At 33.0% G+C, this 18,659-nt stretch overlaps 1 protein-coding gene across 8 annotated transcripts in view; it reads right to left on the reverse strand.

The window, feature by feature from the left end:
• LOC125073556 (guanine nucleotide-releasing factor 2) overlaps positions 1-18,659 on the reverse strand; it is a 36,045-nt gene that overhangs the window by 15,275 nt on the left and 2,111 nt on the right. For 5 of the 8 annotated variants that reach the window (XM_047684442.1, XM_047684450.1, XM_047684433.1 and 2 more), the window contains exons 1-2: positions 9,085-10,596; positions 1,829-1,997 (exon numbers count right to left, since the gene is read on the reverse strand). In XM_047684442.1, the coding sequence (XP_047540398.1) occupies positions 1,829-1,997; positions 9,085-9,742 (827 nt within the window). In that variant the 5' untranslated portion in view covers positions 9,743-10,596. Of the gene's footprint in view, positions 1-672; positions 989-1,828; positions 1,998-6,047; positions 6,177-9,084; positions 10,597-18,659 lie in introns of those variants that run through there. The other 3 variants (XM_047684476.1, XM_047684458.1, XM_047684468.1) reach the window with 3 other exon arrangements.

Below are 18,659 nucleotides of genomic sequence, written 5' to 3' on the forward strand. Positions count from 1 at the left end.
ATTATTAAGTGGCACCGTTACATAAAAAATATCACCCAAATTCGCTAGCGACTGGAATATTAGTATTGCGAAAGAAACTACTTTATATGCAAGCCAGCACTGCGCGAACAACGAAGCTAAGCTGTATTTGATATACAAAGTCCCGGTTCATTTTACTCTGTGCATGTACAAATAACTAACGCATAATAAACACACATATTCATACAAACAACATTAGCTTTAATGAGACTCGTGTGCGTTTGTCAACTTATTTGCATTTTGTCACATGCTGTTTAGATGTTCCTATTGTATCCATTTGCAAATATTGACAATTGTTTTCATAGATATAACATTTTTAGAACATACGAACCGTTTACATTGATTTGAAGAAACTTAAAATGCTTACAATAATTTTAATACTGGCGAATAATATACTCACCTATTATAGTCTATATAAAGAGAAATATACCTCAAATTTTGGTCACACTACACAGAAAATAGGGTCAAGCCTGCAAACTTTGATCACGAGATCTATCGAAACGTACAATAAAAGAATAACGAGCCATTTCGAAAGATATAACTTTTAGATGTACCGTTATCAATCACGATGCGACTATAACAAACGTTAAACCATGTTAAAACTTATTCACTGCTTAACGATATCTGATGTTTTATGAACCTTAAAAACCGTACCGTTTCCCATTGTAGACGAGACGTTGATGAAGCTTACTCGTACGCTTGTTAATCCAAAATCCGACAGGCGATCGTACCGTGTTCGACATTTAGACACACCGACAAAAACACCTGAACCGTAACGACACTCGATCACACTAGATTTTATATTCACACTGTAATTTACTTTCAAATAACCTCAGATAGTAAATAAGCGTTCGGACACACTAAATAAAACAATTCACCCACTGACAGTCCGGTGGCGGACATTAAAATGTAATCACTTAACATTGCACGTTCCGAACTAATGAGATTTCAGCGGACAATGTCATTAATGCGAGCGACAGTCTAGCCGTCCGTGACTCATAATAAACGCCACATTAAACGCATTAAACATCACAATATAAGTTTCGCAATGCCTTACACGGCTATAATTACTAATTTAATATCATATTCATATTCGGTCAAACACTATTAATTTAGCTCGACCTTAGAGTCGAGATAAAGTTGTTATAATGAGCGACACTTTCTTGAATAGCTGCCAGTGTGATAGCTGAGTTATGTACGTATATGCAAGACTATTATCAATACAGATAAGAAGCAATAGCTGGTGTAAAGATTTCATTGCTATGTACACAACTTGGAAAGATAACATTTCGTAGTGACAAATAGATACAAACTTTATGATAGTGGAATAATTACTAGTCAAAATATCTTATGCGCAACATGTAGAAAATTAATTATATTACAAGGTTTATGTGCTGAGTCGCGTGATATGTAATGAGTTTTATTCGATACCTGTGGTTATTTATCAATAGACTAATTTCTTTAAAAGTCATTAACTAAATACCCAGTAGTAAATGTATTTTAATTTTTGGTATGAATTTTATTCATTGATCTACAACCTACATTAAAGTAATCTATTCAAAATTACTCAAGCAAATGTGTTTTCCCGTAGTATAAGCATTGAATGATTGATTAATGAATATTGATAGCCATCGTAAATGCGGATCATTTATATTTCTAAAGTAACACTAGCATTATAAGTGAAAATGACAGGTTTCAATTTCTATTTCAAATAAACTAAAATTAAAATAGGCCATATTCTCCGCTTTTTCTTGCAACTTGTACCAAATCCCTGTCAACGGACGCGCGAGTCGCTAGATAACGTACTGACCTGATATTGGAGGCGAGATGCGGCGGATGGGGAGGCTGCGCAGGCGAACGCATGTTCGAGATGCGCTCGAGTAGGTCGTCCTTGAAGGAGCGCGCGCGCCGCGCTAGTTTATTGGCGCCGCGCAGTGATCCGCGGTGCCCCGAACCCGCTTCACCGCAAACCTCGTTATCTGTAACCATATACAGAGTAGTCAAGTAGATGACAACCTTAACAGCTATCTCATTTATGGATAACGAGATCTTAGTAGTAATCCTTCGAAAGTGTACCAAAATCAAATGTCCAAACGTGATTTCCCAAGTATTTACAAGAATTCGGTACCTTCTGATTTATTTGTTGTGTACACAATTCAAGGATAACTTATATAATAATAATCAGGAATTTAATTATGAAACACCAGACATGTAATACGTGACGATTTTCATGTAATTGGAAAATTCCCGGGGAAACAGCTATGTGCTACCAATAAAATTACGTAATATCACTTACGTTAAGGGTTCCCCTTAACGTAGTTTGGTTTAAGCCAATCTTTTTATCTCATATATTTCTTTGTTCATTGAATAATCTCTATAGTTACTTAATTCATCATAATCATAATAGTCTATTAGTGCCAATTTAGTACACAATCTATGAACTAAACAACTTTATCATTTTTTTTATAATAAAACGGCGAACGACCAGGAAGGTAGAGGACATTGTCGATGGAAGCGGCACAGCCTCATGGAATAAACCTAGTTTCGGCTGTCTGGCGAGTTTTCATTAAGTCGTCCTGGACTCGCGACAACGTGCGTGGGTAATGCATCAGTCATACTTTGCGGTCGATTCGCATAATAATCGCGAGCTAGTTGTCGCCTCTTATGAGATAAAATCCAGGCGGTAGACTTCTACCGCCTGGATTTTATTATTTTTATATTCCTAACTCGTCTCCCTATCTGTTAACTAATTTGGAATTCATAAAAAAAATCGCTAATACTTATATGCACAGACGATGCATAGAGACATCAAGTCTATTAGTTCAAGGAGCCAAAGAAGAGTGTATTCAACCATTGTCGAAGTGATTTTGAAGCGTAAATTGATCACGTAATAGTATCATCTGACAAAGGAAATCATCAATCGCTGTATGGCTTTGTCTACGCCCGTTGTGCAAATTTAAATATATATACAACATAATCGACACCATTATCTCAAAGCCTATCACGATCTTTACATTTTCATGGGTCCTAACATACTAATTTAAGAATAAACATAATTACATGTTATCATATTATACATACACTACGTGGCCTGTTTTGGCCACGGCGGGCAATAACAAAAAATGTTACGACTAGTAACCTGCGGAAGAATGATTACATCGAGTAATTGAGTGCGCAAACTCAAGTGCACTCTCTATTCACTCTACGTAGTCCGATGGGACGGAAATCCGACACGACCGGAAAGAAATCGGGTGCAGGACCAGCAGCTTTACGTACAAATTCTTAAAACAGTTCAAAGTCAGTTACATTAATACTTTAAAGCTAAATAATGTAATATAGTATTAATTATTGTTAGCGTACCATTAAATTGTTATATTAAAACAACATCGGGCAAATTCAAACATAATTTAAAACGCATGTATTAAATAATAAATTCAATATTACTTTTAAAATCTTATAAATTGTATTTTACTATTAGCTGTCGTGTTTATATCAAACTCAAGAGTTTTTTCAAGGTCATAGGCAATTAAAGCAATTTTTGAATCGTCATAATATAACTCGATAGCTTCGCCGATTAATTTGAGCTTATTTATCTTATTCTTTCCAATTAATTTATAGCTTAAAAACATCCTCATGCAAATTTAAAGAATAATTACTATACTTAAAGGTTAAATTATAGTGGTAAACTGAGGGATTCGTCACATTTAATAAACGGTGTTGTCTCCTTTGAGCAGTGCGGTCAGAACGTATAAGAATGTATAGTTCGTGTAATACCCAGAATAATACTAATTTAAACAATCATTTCCAAAAAATGGGTCTAATATTGCCTTCATTTAGATACCCCCACTCTACAACGCTTCCTTTCTTCACCGTAAGGTAAAATATAATTTAGAAGGTTCTACTCCATGCAAGTTTGGAATTAACATTAATTAACTTCTGGAGTCTCTTTTAATTTCATCAATCAACTTCTTTTCTTTGATGTTAAAATACTGGTCGAAAAGTTCAAAGGTCAACCCTTATCTACGGACACCCCCGAACATTAACGTATCTTTTATTTCCTTTACGTCACGATTATTATAACTTAATTATGCAATTGATAATTTCGCGATCACTTCTAATTAACCACATCTAATGAAGTACCCGGAACAAAAATATAATATCCATTACAAATATACTTATACTTTTATTTGCTTGAACACGCTATTATCAATCTACCAGTCATTTGTTTTTTGCGCAGTATAAAACCTTTTTATTAAGAATTAAGACCATAGCAAAGACTATAAACATGTATATAAATAGAACCCGACAAGTATAATCGAAATTTATTTGATCATTGTATGCAAGCCCGCCTCGTAGGTACCACCCACTCATCACTTATTCTGCTTAGTATTGTTGTGTTCCGGTTTGAAGGGTGAATGAGCCAAGGCACTTATGGGAACAAGGGACACAATTCAATAGTTCCTAAGTAACTAAGTTCCAATTGGCTATGTAAGGAATGGTTATTATATCTTCCAGCGAAAATGCCAATGGCCAATCATGAGCGCTTATCCTCAGGTATCCCAAAGTCAAGTTCATCTATATATTAGTACAAGCTTAAACTTGTTTTTGAACATGCTAGTACTTTTTATAATATTCGAGATAATAAAAAGAATTTGTTTACATGTTTAAACAAACACAAACACTTTATAATATAAGCATAATGCAGACTCAATAACCAAATGCCTTATTTAAACAATGTTCAAACGACGTGACGCATATTTCAACAAGAACAAATCAACGCCGAGGCCATACAATCAAGGCAGACAACGAACTTTAAAGAATACCCAAACCTTATACGGTAACTCGTATCACGCATTACGCCTTTGGTATTCACTGAGAAGATAATAAGAAACAAAACAATATATATTATTATTTTTCTAGTTCTTATCCGACTTATAGGTGATAAGTACTCAATGTCCCTGTAGGTTTATATTTAATTCAACACAGTAACATGACGATTCAAAAGTGCTATTATAAGCCTACTTGATTAAAGAATATTCGGATTTTGATTTATTTGTTTCCTTAAAAATATGTATGCAAAATTTCATGTTAATTGAGTAGTTAAAACGTGAAAGCGTGACAAACAGACTTACTTTCGAATTTATAATATTAGAGTTGTCACCGTAACCGACCAAGTATAAAAAAAAAAAAAACATCTGCCGTAATACACGGAAAAGTCATTATAATATAATTAACTAAGATATCAATTATAAAAAGCTAATATTGTAATTATCAAAAAAAATAATACCATAATTACATTTGGTCTACATATAGAGTTAAAATAAATGAAATTAATTGTCATCATACGGTCTATTTGTTATATCATAATTACATAGATAGTGAGTTAATGATCCTATTCAACAGATCTGTTATTCTTATCTCGTTACACGATGTTTGTATTTACAATCATTTTAAAGTTCGTTTATGTAACAATGGCTCTACGTTTTTGGTTCTGTGCATTGTTGACGTAATGCTTCTAATAAACAAGTCTACGGTTTAATAATAATGCCGTCTTATCGAATATTTTTAAGGAATCGTTTAAGGATAAACAGAACTGAAGTTGGAATTAAATTACATTTAATTGCAATGTATGCGCAAATTGTTTTTGGGTCTAATAATTAATTATTAGCTTTCCTTTTTTTATAACTAATTTAGAGACGGGCAGACATACCCGTCCTTCCTCTGCCTCGCCTCCCTCACTATCTTTGTTTATAATAGTATTCTCAATAATAATGACGAAAATGTACAGATTACCCCCAAGGTTTTAGTATACATTTAAGTGGACCATTAAGTTGCGACGTTCGAAGAATATATTTAACAAACAAGGTCTTCCATGCCACAGTATATGCAGGTCAAAATCACAAATAAATTTTCCTTATACGTATAAATACATTGTAAATTAATCACCAACTTAGCCCGTACATATATTACGCGAGTGCTTGTTGATCACAATACTTTTTTTTTGTTAAAACTTATTATATCACACTCACTTCTTTATTAATAACGAAATATCTTCCAAGACTTATTATGAGACGCGTTGGAGGATAAGTAAACACAGTTTTATCAATGACGGTCGAGTTTAAAAATATACGCAAAGGCGACAGCAGGACGCGCCCAAGCCGCGCCGCGTGACGACTGAGACAAGCTACACTAGTGTGGAGGAGGACACCGCACCGTACCGCGCCGGACGGACGCCGGGTCATGCCCGCTTCCTGGGCTCGAGTGCGTCATACATATCATAAACAAAAACTAAAGCGGAGAACTCACAGTAAGTGATTTATTTTTACATAATATAAAAAGAAAAATAAAATTTTTATTATTTTGAAATACATTAAGCAGTACAATACGGACGTACGTACGTACAAATACAATTCGATATATCAAAAATCGACCAATAAATCTCTATCCTGCACTAAGCCTTAGAACATTTAGGATTCATATTTAGCAATAAGCACCGTGTTTGGAAATGATGTTACAACTTTTTCAAAACTAGTTATAATACTTGGCTCGTCTTCGCACTAACATGAATGTTTTATTTTTGATTTTTAATCATTGATTTATATAAATGTAGAACAATTAGTATCGCACACGACCACGCTGTCCATACCCACACAGCCTAAACAATGCTAATCCATGTTATCGTACGCCCTCGACTTTTTTTACTAACATTACCGTAAATATTTTTGAATATCACATAACAAGAATATCCGATTTGAATACTTACAACAGCAATTCATATTTCTAAAATATGCTTTAAATTTTTACTATGTTCTTTATAGTCACAATGCTGTGGTTTTTTTAACAAAAGCGCCCAGACTGAAAGGTTTTTCGGATACTGCATTGCTTTAACTGTGTTTTAACAAAAAAAAAAATATACAAAAGGTTTAAGACCATCTTGTTGCCTAAACTGGTGACAGGAGGGGTGGTTTCGCCTAGGGAATTGGAATGGCGATTTACGGGAAGATGCACGTTTGCTGGCATTCTAGCTATCGTGAAATGCTTTATGATTTTTAGTTTTTTTCATTCGTCTGTGTATATTAATACAGAAACTGAAATCTATTTTACAAAAATATTTCAATATGAATCATTTGAAATATATATTCTGTTTATACTAATATGGGGTTAATTTCGGCCAAACACGATACTCAAACACTTAAATGTATACAAATTACTTTTACAACAAAATAAAAACACACAAAGCGGAAGAATTCTTTTGTTTGAACGCGCTTATCTCAGGTTACCAATTGGAAATCGATTTGTAAAATATTTTTGCGTTAGATAGCTTATATGAGGAAGGCTACACACATCACGACACATATATAGCCCGCGCGGTACAGAATTTTGAAACACAAGCCGTATGTAACTGTATCACATTGTGTGTAACACTTGAAAGGTGTCAATTCAGAAAAAAAACAAGCAGACATTTTCTTTTATATTTAATATTAGAACAAAAACCAGATGAATGTCATTCACGAAAGCTTAATAAAAACACATAAGGGGTAACAAGATATTACGCCTCGACCTAATCACTTACTTTTTTTTTAAATAAAAGCTATGACGTCTAAGAATAATTTGTTGTCTACAATAATGGTGTAAATGTGTAAAAAACAATAACTTTATAGTGTACCTATTAAATGTGGTATGTAAAGTCAGAAATAACGGCGAATGATTAGGCACGATTTGTGAGAATTTAACATTACATTACCGTTTTAATATTAAATAGATACAAACGACCTCAAAAAATTATAAAAACATATGCACGTACACGCAGGACTTGGAAGACGTTATCGCATACGTGGAAGAAGATTTAATACATTTATCTAGCTTCACTATTTACACAACTAATGTAGTAAACTAAGTATGTACACGTATGTATTATAAAGGTCATTATGATGAATTAACTTCAATATAGTATATTTATTATTAATGTATTATGAATAATGATTTTGATACAGACACATTAAGAGCTATGGAAGAGATTGACCGATACAAACGAGTGTTTAAATTTTAAATGCGCGTTATTTTAGTTCATAATAATAAACAATTTTTAAAATTTGACATTTTTGACATTGACAAGCCTTTATTTTACAGGCAGTTATGAATCGTCATTTTAAAAGATCAATGATACGACTTCCACTGATAGTACGTAATTTATGCAGACGCATCTAGCTAGTCACTACATACTATTACAGGGATAAGAAAATCATTTAAAATTACGACAACGACATGTGAGAATCTTAATTTTTTTTTTTTAATATTACTTAAATTAAAAATAATAAATATTTTTTATCGTGAAGACAGAATAACTCACACATAGTCAAAAACTTAGCTTCTTAAAATCTCTCCACACTGACAAAGTCATGGCACATAAAACCCGTAAGAAAAAAAGTATATTCAAATACTATTAGCGACTTTTTCCAACGGCCTTAACATTACAACAACAATAGATACAAATACACAATGCCCCGTTCCCGCGTATCTTACGTTTTATTATACAATATCAACTACCTCGTTGTACTCAGCTCTGCGATACAACAAGAGTAAGAAAAACCGAAAGCATTTCACATTCTCTTCCGTTTCGTATAAGGAAACGAGATTGCGATTTAAATGTATTGTGCATATTATAAAATAAAAAGACTAATGTTTTTCACATGAATTTCAAAAACTTATTGACAGACCAGATGAAGTTTAGTTATAAAATCGACGAAATAAGTAGATTTATATTTTTATATAGACCAGTATAAAATTAATTATTAATTATGTTTTTGTCCAATGTTTACATTTCTTAGTAATAGAAATGTGAACAGAATGTACCAAGCAAACTTAAGTAGTTTTTGAGGTTAGCGCGTAACATAAATACTGTGAGACATTCAACATACAAGCTTCGTTTAAAATACGTAATTCACGAGTGTATTAAAATTATGATAAACGGATTTTTGGATTCATTCTTGGAACAGAATCACAGAATTACAAATAAGCCATATGGAACAATACGTATGTGCAGTACAAAACATTTCAAAAACGTACCGTTCAAATGATTGTAAGCGACCGCGTCTCCACATATTTTTCGATAAACACCGACACCCGGAACCGCAGTGGTCCGCGAAAAGCGGCGTTGTACAGGCCTCCGGCGAGCTTCCACTACAGAATAGGAATTTCTCACATCTCCCTTACGAGCAGTTTTACAATCTTCGACTGGTGAAACGAAATGTTTGATACTTTCATCGTGCAACAAATTTTGGAGACTTGTTCCATTTCTTATCTTTTCTTTTATCGAATCCTTTTTACCCTTTTTCAATGTCAAATTATCAAAACTCTTACAGGGCGTTAGTTGCGGAATATTATTGTTACGTATATCATATTTCCGCGGATCGAAGGTACTGATGCGCGGATAGTGGCTCACTAATATGTCGGGCTTTTTACATTTCGTTACAATTACAGCTTGTGACGCGGATGACTCTGGTTTATATCTGTTACTGCGATGCTTTATATTCATAATATTCCGTTTTATAACAGAAGTTCCTCTCTCTTCTATAGCATGTATTACATCATTAGATTCCAAAGGAAAACCCAAAGGGTGTAATCCTGTCTTGTAAACATGGTAGCTCCGTTTATTTCTTCTCTGATTCTGATTATCGTCGTGGATAAAACTCTCATCGTAATGAGGCATCTTGGCACAATACATAGTGACCTTTCCAAATCATATGCGGAGTAATATTTAATTATAGAATAACGGTATTATCACATTTTCTTTTGATTAATGTAATGTAAAAGCTTTGTAATTAGATATTTGCGGTTATAGAGAAAGGGAGTGCCCTTAGAAATCTTCGAAAGTAGGCACTACACTCTCAACAAGTTTCTCCTCTGAATATTGATGAAATACTACACTATCGTCGCAAGGTGTTGTGGGACACTGCTTGACATTCAAAATCAGATCAGCTAATAGCGATCATTCAGGAACCGAAATAGCGAAGACGTAAGGTACAATTAGGTCATTATTTATTTACAGTTAGCGTCGCAACAAGCTTTATGTGCGCATCGCTCGATCTTTTACCGACATCTGTCCAATATGCATGGAGGACCTTGGCAATGTAAATTTAACTAAATTAATTGTACTTTTTTGATAGTAAAATTATTTATTTAAAAGTATTTAAAATGATGATCTAAAAGAAACGCCATTATGAATCCACATTATTATTTTATAAGTTAATTCGACATTTCAAAACAATAGAAAGCTACACTGTTATGTCATAAAACATATTTACAAAAGGAACACTAGACGATGGAATCGACTGCTTTCTCTGCAAATACAAACGGCAATTTCAAACTTCACTCAATCACTCGACTTGTAGGTATGTCATAAATAATATAGCGAAAAGTCCCCACTTAACAAACACTCATTACACATGTTGCCGTAAGTTACGAAAATTCACTGTGTAGACCGTCTCGCACTGAGATAATTTCGTGTAAGCACGCCGTCTTTATAAAATACCTATTCTAAAAATAGTTAACGTTTTTTCACAACCAGATCTCGATATTCAGCAGAGCAACGAGTAGGCGAGGTAATGGGCAGCAGAGCATAATATTGACACAGGATGTCGAATTGCGGATCGGTTAGCGAGATACGCGGCAGAGAACGGCGCGGGTGTAGCGGCCGACAGCAGCGGCGCGACGGCACTGCGCCGGCTGCCCCTGGGCCGCTGCTGTCGCACCATGGAGAGTGAAAGTGCCAGATTCATGCATCTCCGCGACTGCGCCCGCGTCGGCACACCTGTCCTTACAAACGCTAGTATTACGATAATATACGATAGTTAATATCTGTTATCTAATACACGTAAGTCTTCCCGCTCCTAACACTTAACTGTTATTTTAACTGATTGAGAATATTACAGCGGGCGGTGATAAAATATATAATTTTGAAACATGGTGTGTAGATTTGCAGTTATTTTGCACAACACGTCGTACATTTGCTAACTATGTGATAGCGTGATTGAGCTCTTTTGTAAGTATAAAAAACGTATATCATAAAAAGCGATCTTTTATTTTATAAATATTTTTCGAACCGAATCTGAAAAAACTGTTTTTTTTTTTCTATTTACTGAATATTAATCAGAATCGATCTAAATTTAAATTGAATAATATACTAAACGCTTAATTCTTTTATACCACGATAAACGTAAATAATAATTGAAATAGAAGCGTGCCAGAGATCTGTGTCACTTGACCATTACCAGACCGCCAGGGTTACACGCAAGGCAATTGTAACCGTATTAACACGCAACTTAATTAAATAAAACTGAAAATTATCAAGATAATAAAGATCAAGTTTTTACATGATAAATATCATTATTATATTAGAAACATGAAATCGTGCTTATATAAATAATTTGAAATAAATCTATTTTTATAAATTGTTTTTCCGTTGAATTACTATCAACACGGCCAAAAATACTGAGTCAATAGAAAGCTAATTTTTCTAACGTAGGTTTATACTATAATATCGTGAGTATCCGCTAAAAAAGGGTTGTAGGGAATTTCGAATTACAGGTAGATAAATAGAGTTGTAATATTGTATGTAAACCACGAATATATTCAAATAAATTTATTTAAAAAATGCTGATGAACCAAGTAACGTAATGATATGAGATAACTAAGTAAGTAAATAAATTCTTAAAAACTTCATAGAGGATATAACTATATTAGTTGAACCCATTACTAGCTGAACGGCTTTACCTGCGAGGTATTTATAAAACTATTGCCTATAGCACACAAACCGTCGACCCCCATTTGAACCCCTCGAAGATTTAATTTAAAAAAATAGTATCTGTCCATCCCTCGACTCAAACCATTTCCATACCGAATTTCATATAAATCGGTTCAATTGTTTAAGCTTAAAGAGGCAACAGACGAGACGAGTCGCATTTATAATATTAACAATGAATCACTAATAAAAATCGTCTCTATCGTTCAAAATAACGCTTTTCTATATTTGTCAAACGGTAAAGCGTTTCAAGTGAGACGTTAAAGCGAATAGTAAATCTGCCACTCTTGAACTTGTAGCTAAAGTGTGTTAGTATTTTGAATGGAATTACTGTTCCCGAAATTATCGGTTAAGATGCACGCGTTCTAACCACTAGGTCATCTCGGCTCTATAATTACATGTCAAGCTATATATTTTAGTTTTTGTTTTACACAAGTAAATCAAAAACTAATATTAGAATGTTAATACTAGTAATACGCAGAATTATTGTTTATTCTATAACCAATTGCTTGTGTACACCTAACTGTATAACACGAAGAAGAAATATAATTCATTGAGTATAAAATAAATTTTATCAAATTCAATAACTAATACCGACAACTCTAATGACCCAAGTTATCCCTTTATAATATGCGCCCTTTGTAGTATTTCTTCGAGTTACGTTTTATTAATAGAATGAGAAAATTCAATGTTCACGTATAGTTTAAATTAATGAGTCTATTCAAGTACACAAAACTTTATAGCTATTTTCCAGTTGAAAAAATTAAACGTAACAATATTATCATTTAATTTTAAATTGATTTTAAAATACTCTATATACATATATTTTGTAGTTAAAAGCTCGGTGGTCTACTGTACAAATAGATGACATGACAAAGGTGTCGATCGACTACTATATTTAAACATTTATTTAGTTTTTTTTATGCTATTTTTAAAATGAGTATTTAAATTGTGTTACACGCGAATAAATATATATCGATTTATAGTTTTTCTAGCAAGTGCAGGAAACTCACACAAACGTTTGCTCGGCCACCGGCCACGGTCCAAGCAACTCACTTTCCAATAAACTAGCCCGATCGCGATACCTAATCTAACGGGATCGTATTACTCCTAGCCTTCTACTTAACTCGCCCAACCATTATAGCAGGGCATCTTTCAATTATTCGACGTATAATCACTAAGGAATTGCGTAAAACAATAAAATAACTAGTTACATCGTTACGAAAGACATTCATCATGCTTTACTCAACATTGTGGTGACAGAAGACCCATCACGATTCCTAATGATAGCGAATTACTTCAAACCTTGAGTTAGATACAGGCGATACAGCGATGAGCAGATACAAAGGTATCACGTATCACGTAGACTGCCAGACCCGCAATATAAGAAAAATATTTTAAAAAATGATGACGAAAACTGTTATGATCCAATATTTTTAATTATTGTATAATGGTTACTAATATTATGAATGTGAAAGTAAATTTGTTTGTGTGTCTGGCTTTCACATCTCGAAACAGTCACCGAATGTCGCCTATCAAATTGGCATGTATCAATTTTTAAAACACAATAATAGCAATCGGATACTATATTTAGATACTAGATCAAGCAAGTAGGTAATAGAAATTGAACGGGGAAACATCGGACGATAGATAATAATTTAAAGACGAAGCTATGAAGAAATCGGTGATTATTTCACAGTTCACCTCTCACGTTCAGGTGACAATGCATATCATTAAGCTTATCAATAACAGGAAGAAAACATGTCTGAAGGTCTATATAAATCCCAATCTGAGAACTACAAAAAAACAATTATAGTCTAGTAATTAGTTAGTAAAATACGATCGATGGATTAGACATTGGATGTGCAACGACAATTTTCTTGCGAAAATAACAAACCCGCACATAAACATTTGGTGCAAGTTATAAACAGTTTAAGATTAAATGTAAACAATTAAAGATAAAATAATCATGGGATCTCATTTTTTGCACACTTTAAAATATCTAACAAAAAAAAACTGAAAAAATGACTTCCGTAATTTCATCTGTTCTATAAACATTTTTTAATTTTAGTAAACTATAATATTAACTGACGAATATACAATAGAATATTCATACTTAAATTTGAGGAGCCAAGATCGCCCAATAGACAGAATTTATAGTTGACCGAAGATCACAGTCAGTTGGTTCAAATACACAGAATAGTCTAATCGTTATTCATGTTCTAAAATTTGCATTTATAATTAATATTTTGCGCGGCGGTAAGAGAAAACATCTCCGAAATTTTGAGACGTGTATCCGGAAACAGCATTGGAGTATTGTATTTGATATGCTCCGAAACTATCTCCGTAATATGAGAGGTAAATGGCCATATATATGAGAAATTTACGTATATTATCTATTATTGCTAATTATCCATAAAAAAATATGAAAACAAATGCCTTCAATGTTCAAAAACAATTGTAATGAGACAATCCATTAAGATAAATATCAAGTTTTAGTCATAGTTGAAGATAAAATAAAGTAATTAACCAATCTCTACTATTATGGATTGCTTAGCTTAGTTGTTTGTTTGAACGCGCTTATCCAAGTTTCCACTAATCATATTTGAAAAAAATATATATAGATAAGCCCATTCATTGAATATGTTTTAGACATATAATATACTCTCTAAATATACCAATATACTCACTATGGCACACGGGAAGCGGAGAAATAACGTTCAACTCGGATAAAACCACGCGAAGCGGCTAGTCCTTTAAAGTATCTCAATAATATATAAGTTAAGATAATTGCTTAAGCGCTTGGTTAAGCAAAGCACTAAGCAATTATTAAGTATTTTAGGTAACGTAATAACCAATTAATCGATTTGCTTCGACATTTAACAACGATCAGACCTAGTTGATGTCTGAAGTTGCATTATTAATATTATATAAAGATTTCTCTATTAAATGAGATAGTAATTTGAGTCATTGCATAAGATTAAATCATGAATAGCAATGGGTGTAAATCCACACAAAAGATTAACATCTTATTTTATGCGTTACGAAATCATTGATTCACGCAAAACAACCCATCAAATGGCATAACGACCTCAGCAATTAGATATAAGGTCGTTATAATATATAATCATTCGACCGTGTCGACATCAGAGCCGCAAGCAGATTAATCAAAACATTAACTGTATCAAGTGTCGTTTACTACTCGCGTTTGATATCAATAAGTTGAAGATAATTAGAAACTAGATTTAAAGGACTCGTTTTGCCATTCACTTTCGTTAGTAAATACGACGATCGACGACGGTGCTTTTGCTACCGATGGAGTCAAGGTAAAGTAATCTAGCACCTGTCGCAATAAGTCTATAAATCAAGATCCACGCGTGAGTACATCGTAACATGCAAACAAACGTTTGTGTAAACAGTTCCATGTGAATAGCTTAAGGTAATTGAGGAAATAACGACTTGTACGGAGTACGAATTGGTTCCCTATAACGGATCTTCGGAATAGAACTTTATGGCATTCGAATAGCCCGAACGGCACGTCGGGTCATTGTAAATGATTACTTGTAACTTAGGATTCTGAACATATTATACTAATATCTTTTGTTTATTTAAACATGACAATTTATTTGACTTTCACAAAAGGGCTTGACTAGTAAAACATTATGTATTCTCTTATCAAATATTCTATCAAAAATAATTATTACTTTAAATATCTAATATCCGCATTGAAAGACGAGACTATAGGTTAAAGACTAAAGGTATATCTTTTTGGTAAGAAAATTTGGGGATTAATTCACCAGTGCGTTGGTGGAAAAAACATATATTAGATTTTCGTTCGATACGAACTGGTTTTCTTTGATATTTTCTTTCACCGACGACTATAAGATGAACGATAAACACTTATTAAACAATTGAAAATTCAGTGGAGTTAGCCCAGATTTGCACCCGCAATCTTCGTTTATGATTTACGCGCACTCTAGTTTATTTCGGCTCTAGAAAGCCAGTATATACACACAACGGACATAAAATATCTGATCCCGAAGTTGACAGAGTCAATAGCTTTGCCAACTTTTTATTATCACTATAATATATAATTATTTACTATGACATACAGGTGACTCTTTTAGCTGTACGTGTGCCTACTAAGAATCAAAAAATCAGTCAGTAAAATCAGTCTTCCGCTTCATAACTGATTTATAAATAATTAAACTTGTGTTAATACTCGTTAACTAATTAATTAATCGCGAACAAATGATAGATTTCACATAAGAAACGACATTGAAATTTTCTTAAGTAGTAATATTGTAAGCAATCTTTATAATTGTTTTAATACACAACATATTTGTAACCTTGACTTAACGTTTTATGTAATGTTTTAATACATGTGGGAAAAATTGTAAACGAACTCTGCAAAGAACACGAGGGTCACATGTGATCATAGTTCCCCTATTTTTTTTCAAAGTAGTTTTTGTACGAAATTTGACTTTTTGCACGAATATAACATAGTATTTATCGTATAATATAAGATTATTTTCTTGTATATTAACGATTAAATAAAGGCATATACAAAAGCAAAACATATAGTATAATACTACACAGTCACCAACGCCAAAAGTGTGTGCAAAAATGTAATCTCTATCAATTGTGTGGAAATAGTTTAAATTCCAGTTGCAGTCGGATAAAAAAGTTTATAAACGATGTTCAGGTATTTATATACCGATATTCGAACTAAAAGCTTAGAATATAATAGCACGTTCAAACACTAAGGAAATGGAAGCTGGGCATTTGAACTCTTGTCGACAGACGAGGTCCCGTTACAGTGCCTTAGCAGATAGGCCAGAGCACGCTGAGCTAGAATCTACCTACATAATGAGTATTGTGCATATCGTAGTCATTACTTATATTAAACAATCCATACATACATATTTAAATTACTATATATTTTAAAAGGTTTTAAAAAAAATACTTATAACTATTTTATTGGGGTATTGCTGCTTAATTTTCGCTGCAATTAGGCGTAACGGTTTTTAAGTGAAGACGGCATTATGACCAATTATTATAATCCAAGGGGTCAGCATCCTATGGCTTTTACATCGCGAACGGCCCTTATACCGTTGAGCTAGTAAGACTACTTCCAATATGATAATTACTAAGCTTGAATTTTTGAATTCATAATAACACTTATATCAGAATAAATTAATAAATTTAATTAAAAATTATGTCATATTCTACAATAACATTTCATTTCCTTTTAGGTCATATTTTTACATAATTTTACATAATAGCTAACCTACTACTATTTTAAATTATTTGAAATTATATTTCTAAAACGAATGCACAACTGTATTCGCGTTGGTGTGGCGGGTAGAGTCGGCGAACATTTCTGTATATGATTTGCTAATGTTTTATAGTGCGAAGAATTAAAGTTCATATCAATAAGAAACAATTCGAAACGTAAATTCCTACGTCGCAGCGTTATAGTGCAGAAAATCTACTACTTAATTCTGCCTTTTCGAGTTATGTTATGTTATATACCATTTCTTAAGCGCTGATCATTGATAACGCAGCGGCAGACATTTTTGGTTTTTCACATTGTTTTTTAATAGAATAAGGGTTTGTTATAACTTAATAAGTATGAGCTTTTGACATACTTTTTCAAGAAACAAAAATAATATACTTCTATAAAGGTCAGAATACCTATTATAGTATTATTATCTTAATAAGATCTGCCACATTAAATTATCTACATAAAAATTTTCCTTGCCATTTTCATAAGTGATATTTATAAAAATATATCTTAGTTAATATTAATATCATCGATACACGAACTCTCACAAGAATATAGAAATTAATCCATAAAAATCGTATAAGTCATGCTACAAATTGTCGTAGAAACTAAAAAATCAGGGCAGAAACGTAAAAACCTTTTGAAAAAACTAGCTTTAATCACGTTCAACATCCGCTCTCAATCTTTATTGATCGACTGTCTGTTACAATGTAGATGTAGATATAAAAAAAACCTTTCATATTTATTTAACATGAATACTGATGCTTTCACACTAGTAAACATGAAATTTGTATATAACTTTGATATTCTCAAAACATCTGGGTCTAGAGTTTATTAAAATTTAAAGCCCGTTTATAGTAATTTATTGCAATGAATTGTAAAGTACATCGTTGTTTAGAACTCGACCTCTTTTCGAGGAAAGCTAAATATCTTGAACGGCATTATACGAGCTGTCGGGCGGGACCGGCACGACGGCGTGGCGGTTTCGAAGCGCTAACCGCAGGAATATTAATAAAATAAGTCGGACGAACTGCGGCACGAAGCGAGCTGAATAGCATACATAATATCGCGTCTCCAACCTCAGACAGTAGACGTCTAATTCTGATAGTCTATTCGAGAATAGTGCCGTTATACGCCGTGTATATAAAACCGTATAGACTTAAAATTGGTACTTTTTGTTTGAAAAGATTGAATGGTATCACTAATAATTATGTAATTATACACACAGAAGTCGAATATGAAAATTGTATAAATTTAACTGTAAACTCTTTTCAAATATAAAGAAACAATTTCAATGTACTTTTTTTGTACAAGAATAATTAATAAAGCGGTATTTTCGAACAGTTGAAGTTATGTTTACACCTTCAAAACAAAAGTTACTACGTTTTATTTTTTATAAATAACAAATCGCAGTTTTAGTAAAAACATAGATGTCACCGCTTTTCACTTCACGGCTAATTTAAGTGTTCGGGGAACCACAAAGAAAAACTTTCACAACTGACTAGAAACTAAAATAACCCAATCGAATCCGACAATGTATTGGCACACAAAATG

Source organism: Vanessa atalanta, chromosome 2 (assembly GCF_905147765.1).
Source record: "Vanessa atalanta chromosome 2, ilVanAtal1.2, whole genome shotgun sequence".
Classification (NCBI taxonomy): Eukaryota; Metazoa; Arthropoda; class Insecta; order Lepidoptera; family Nymphalidae; genus Vanessa; species Vanessa atalanta.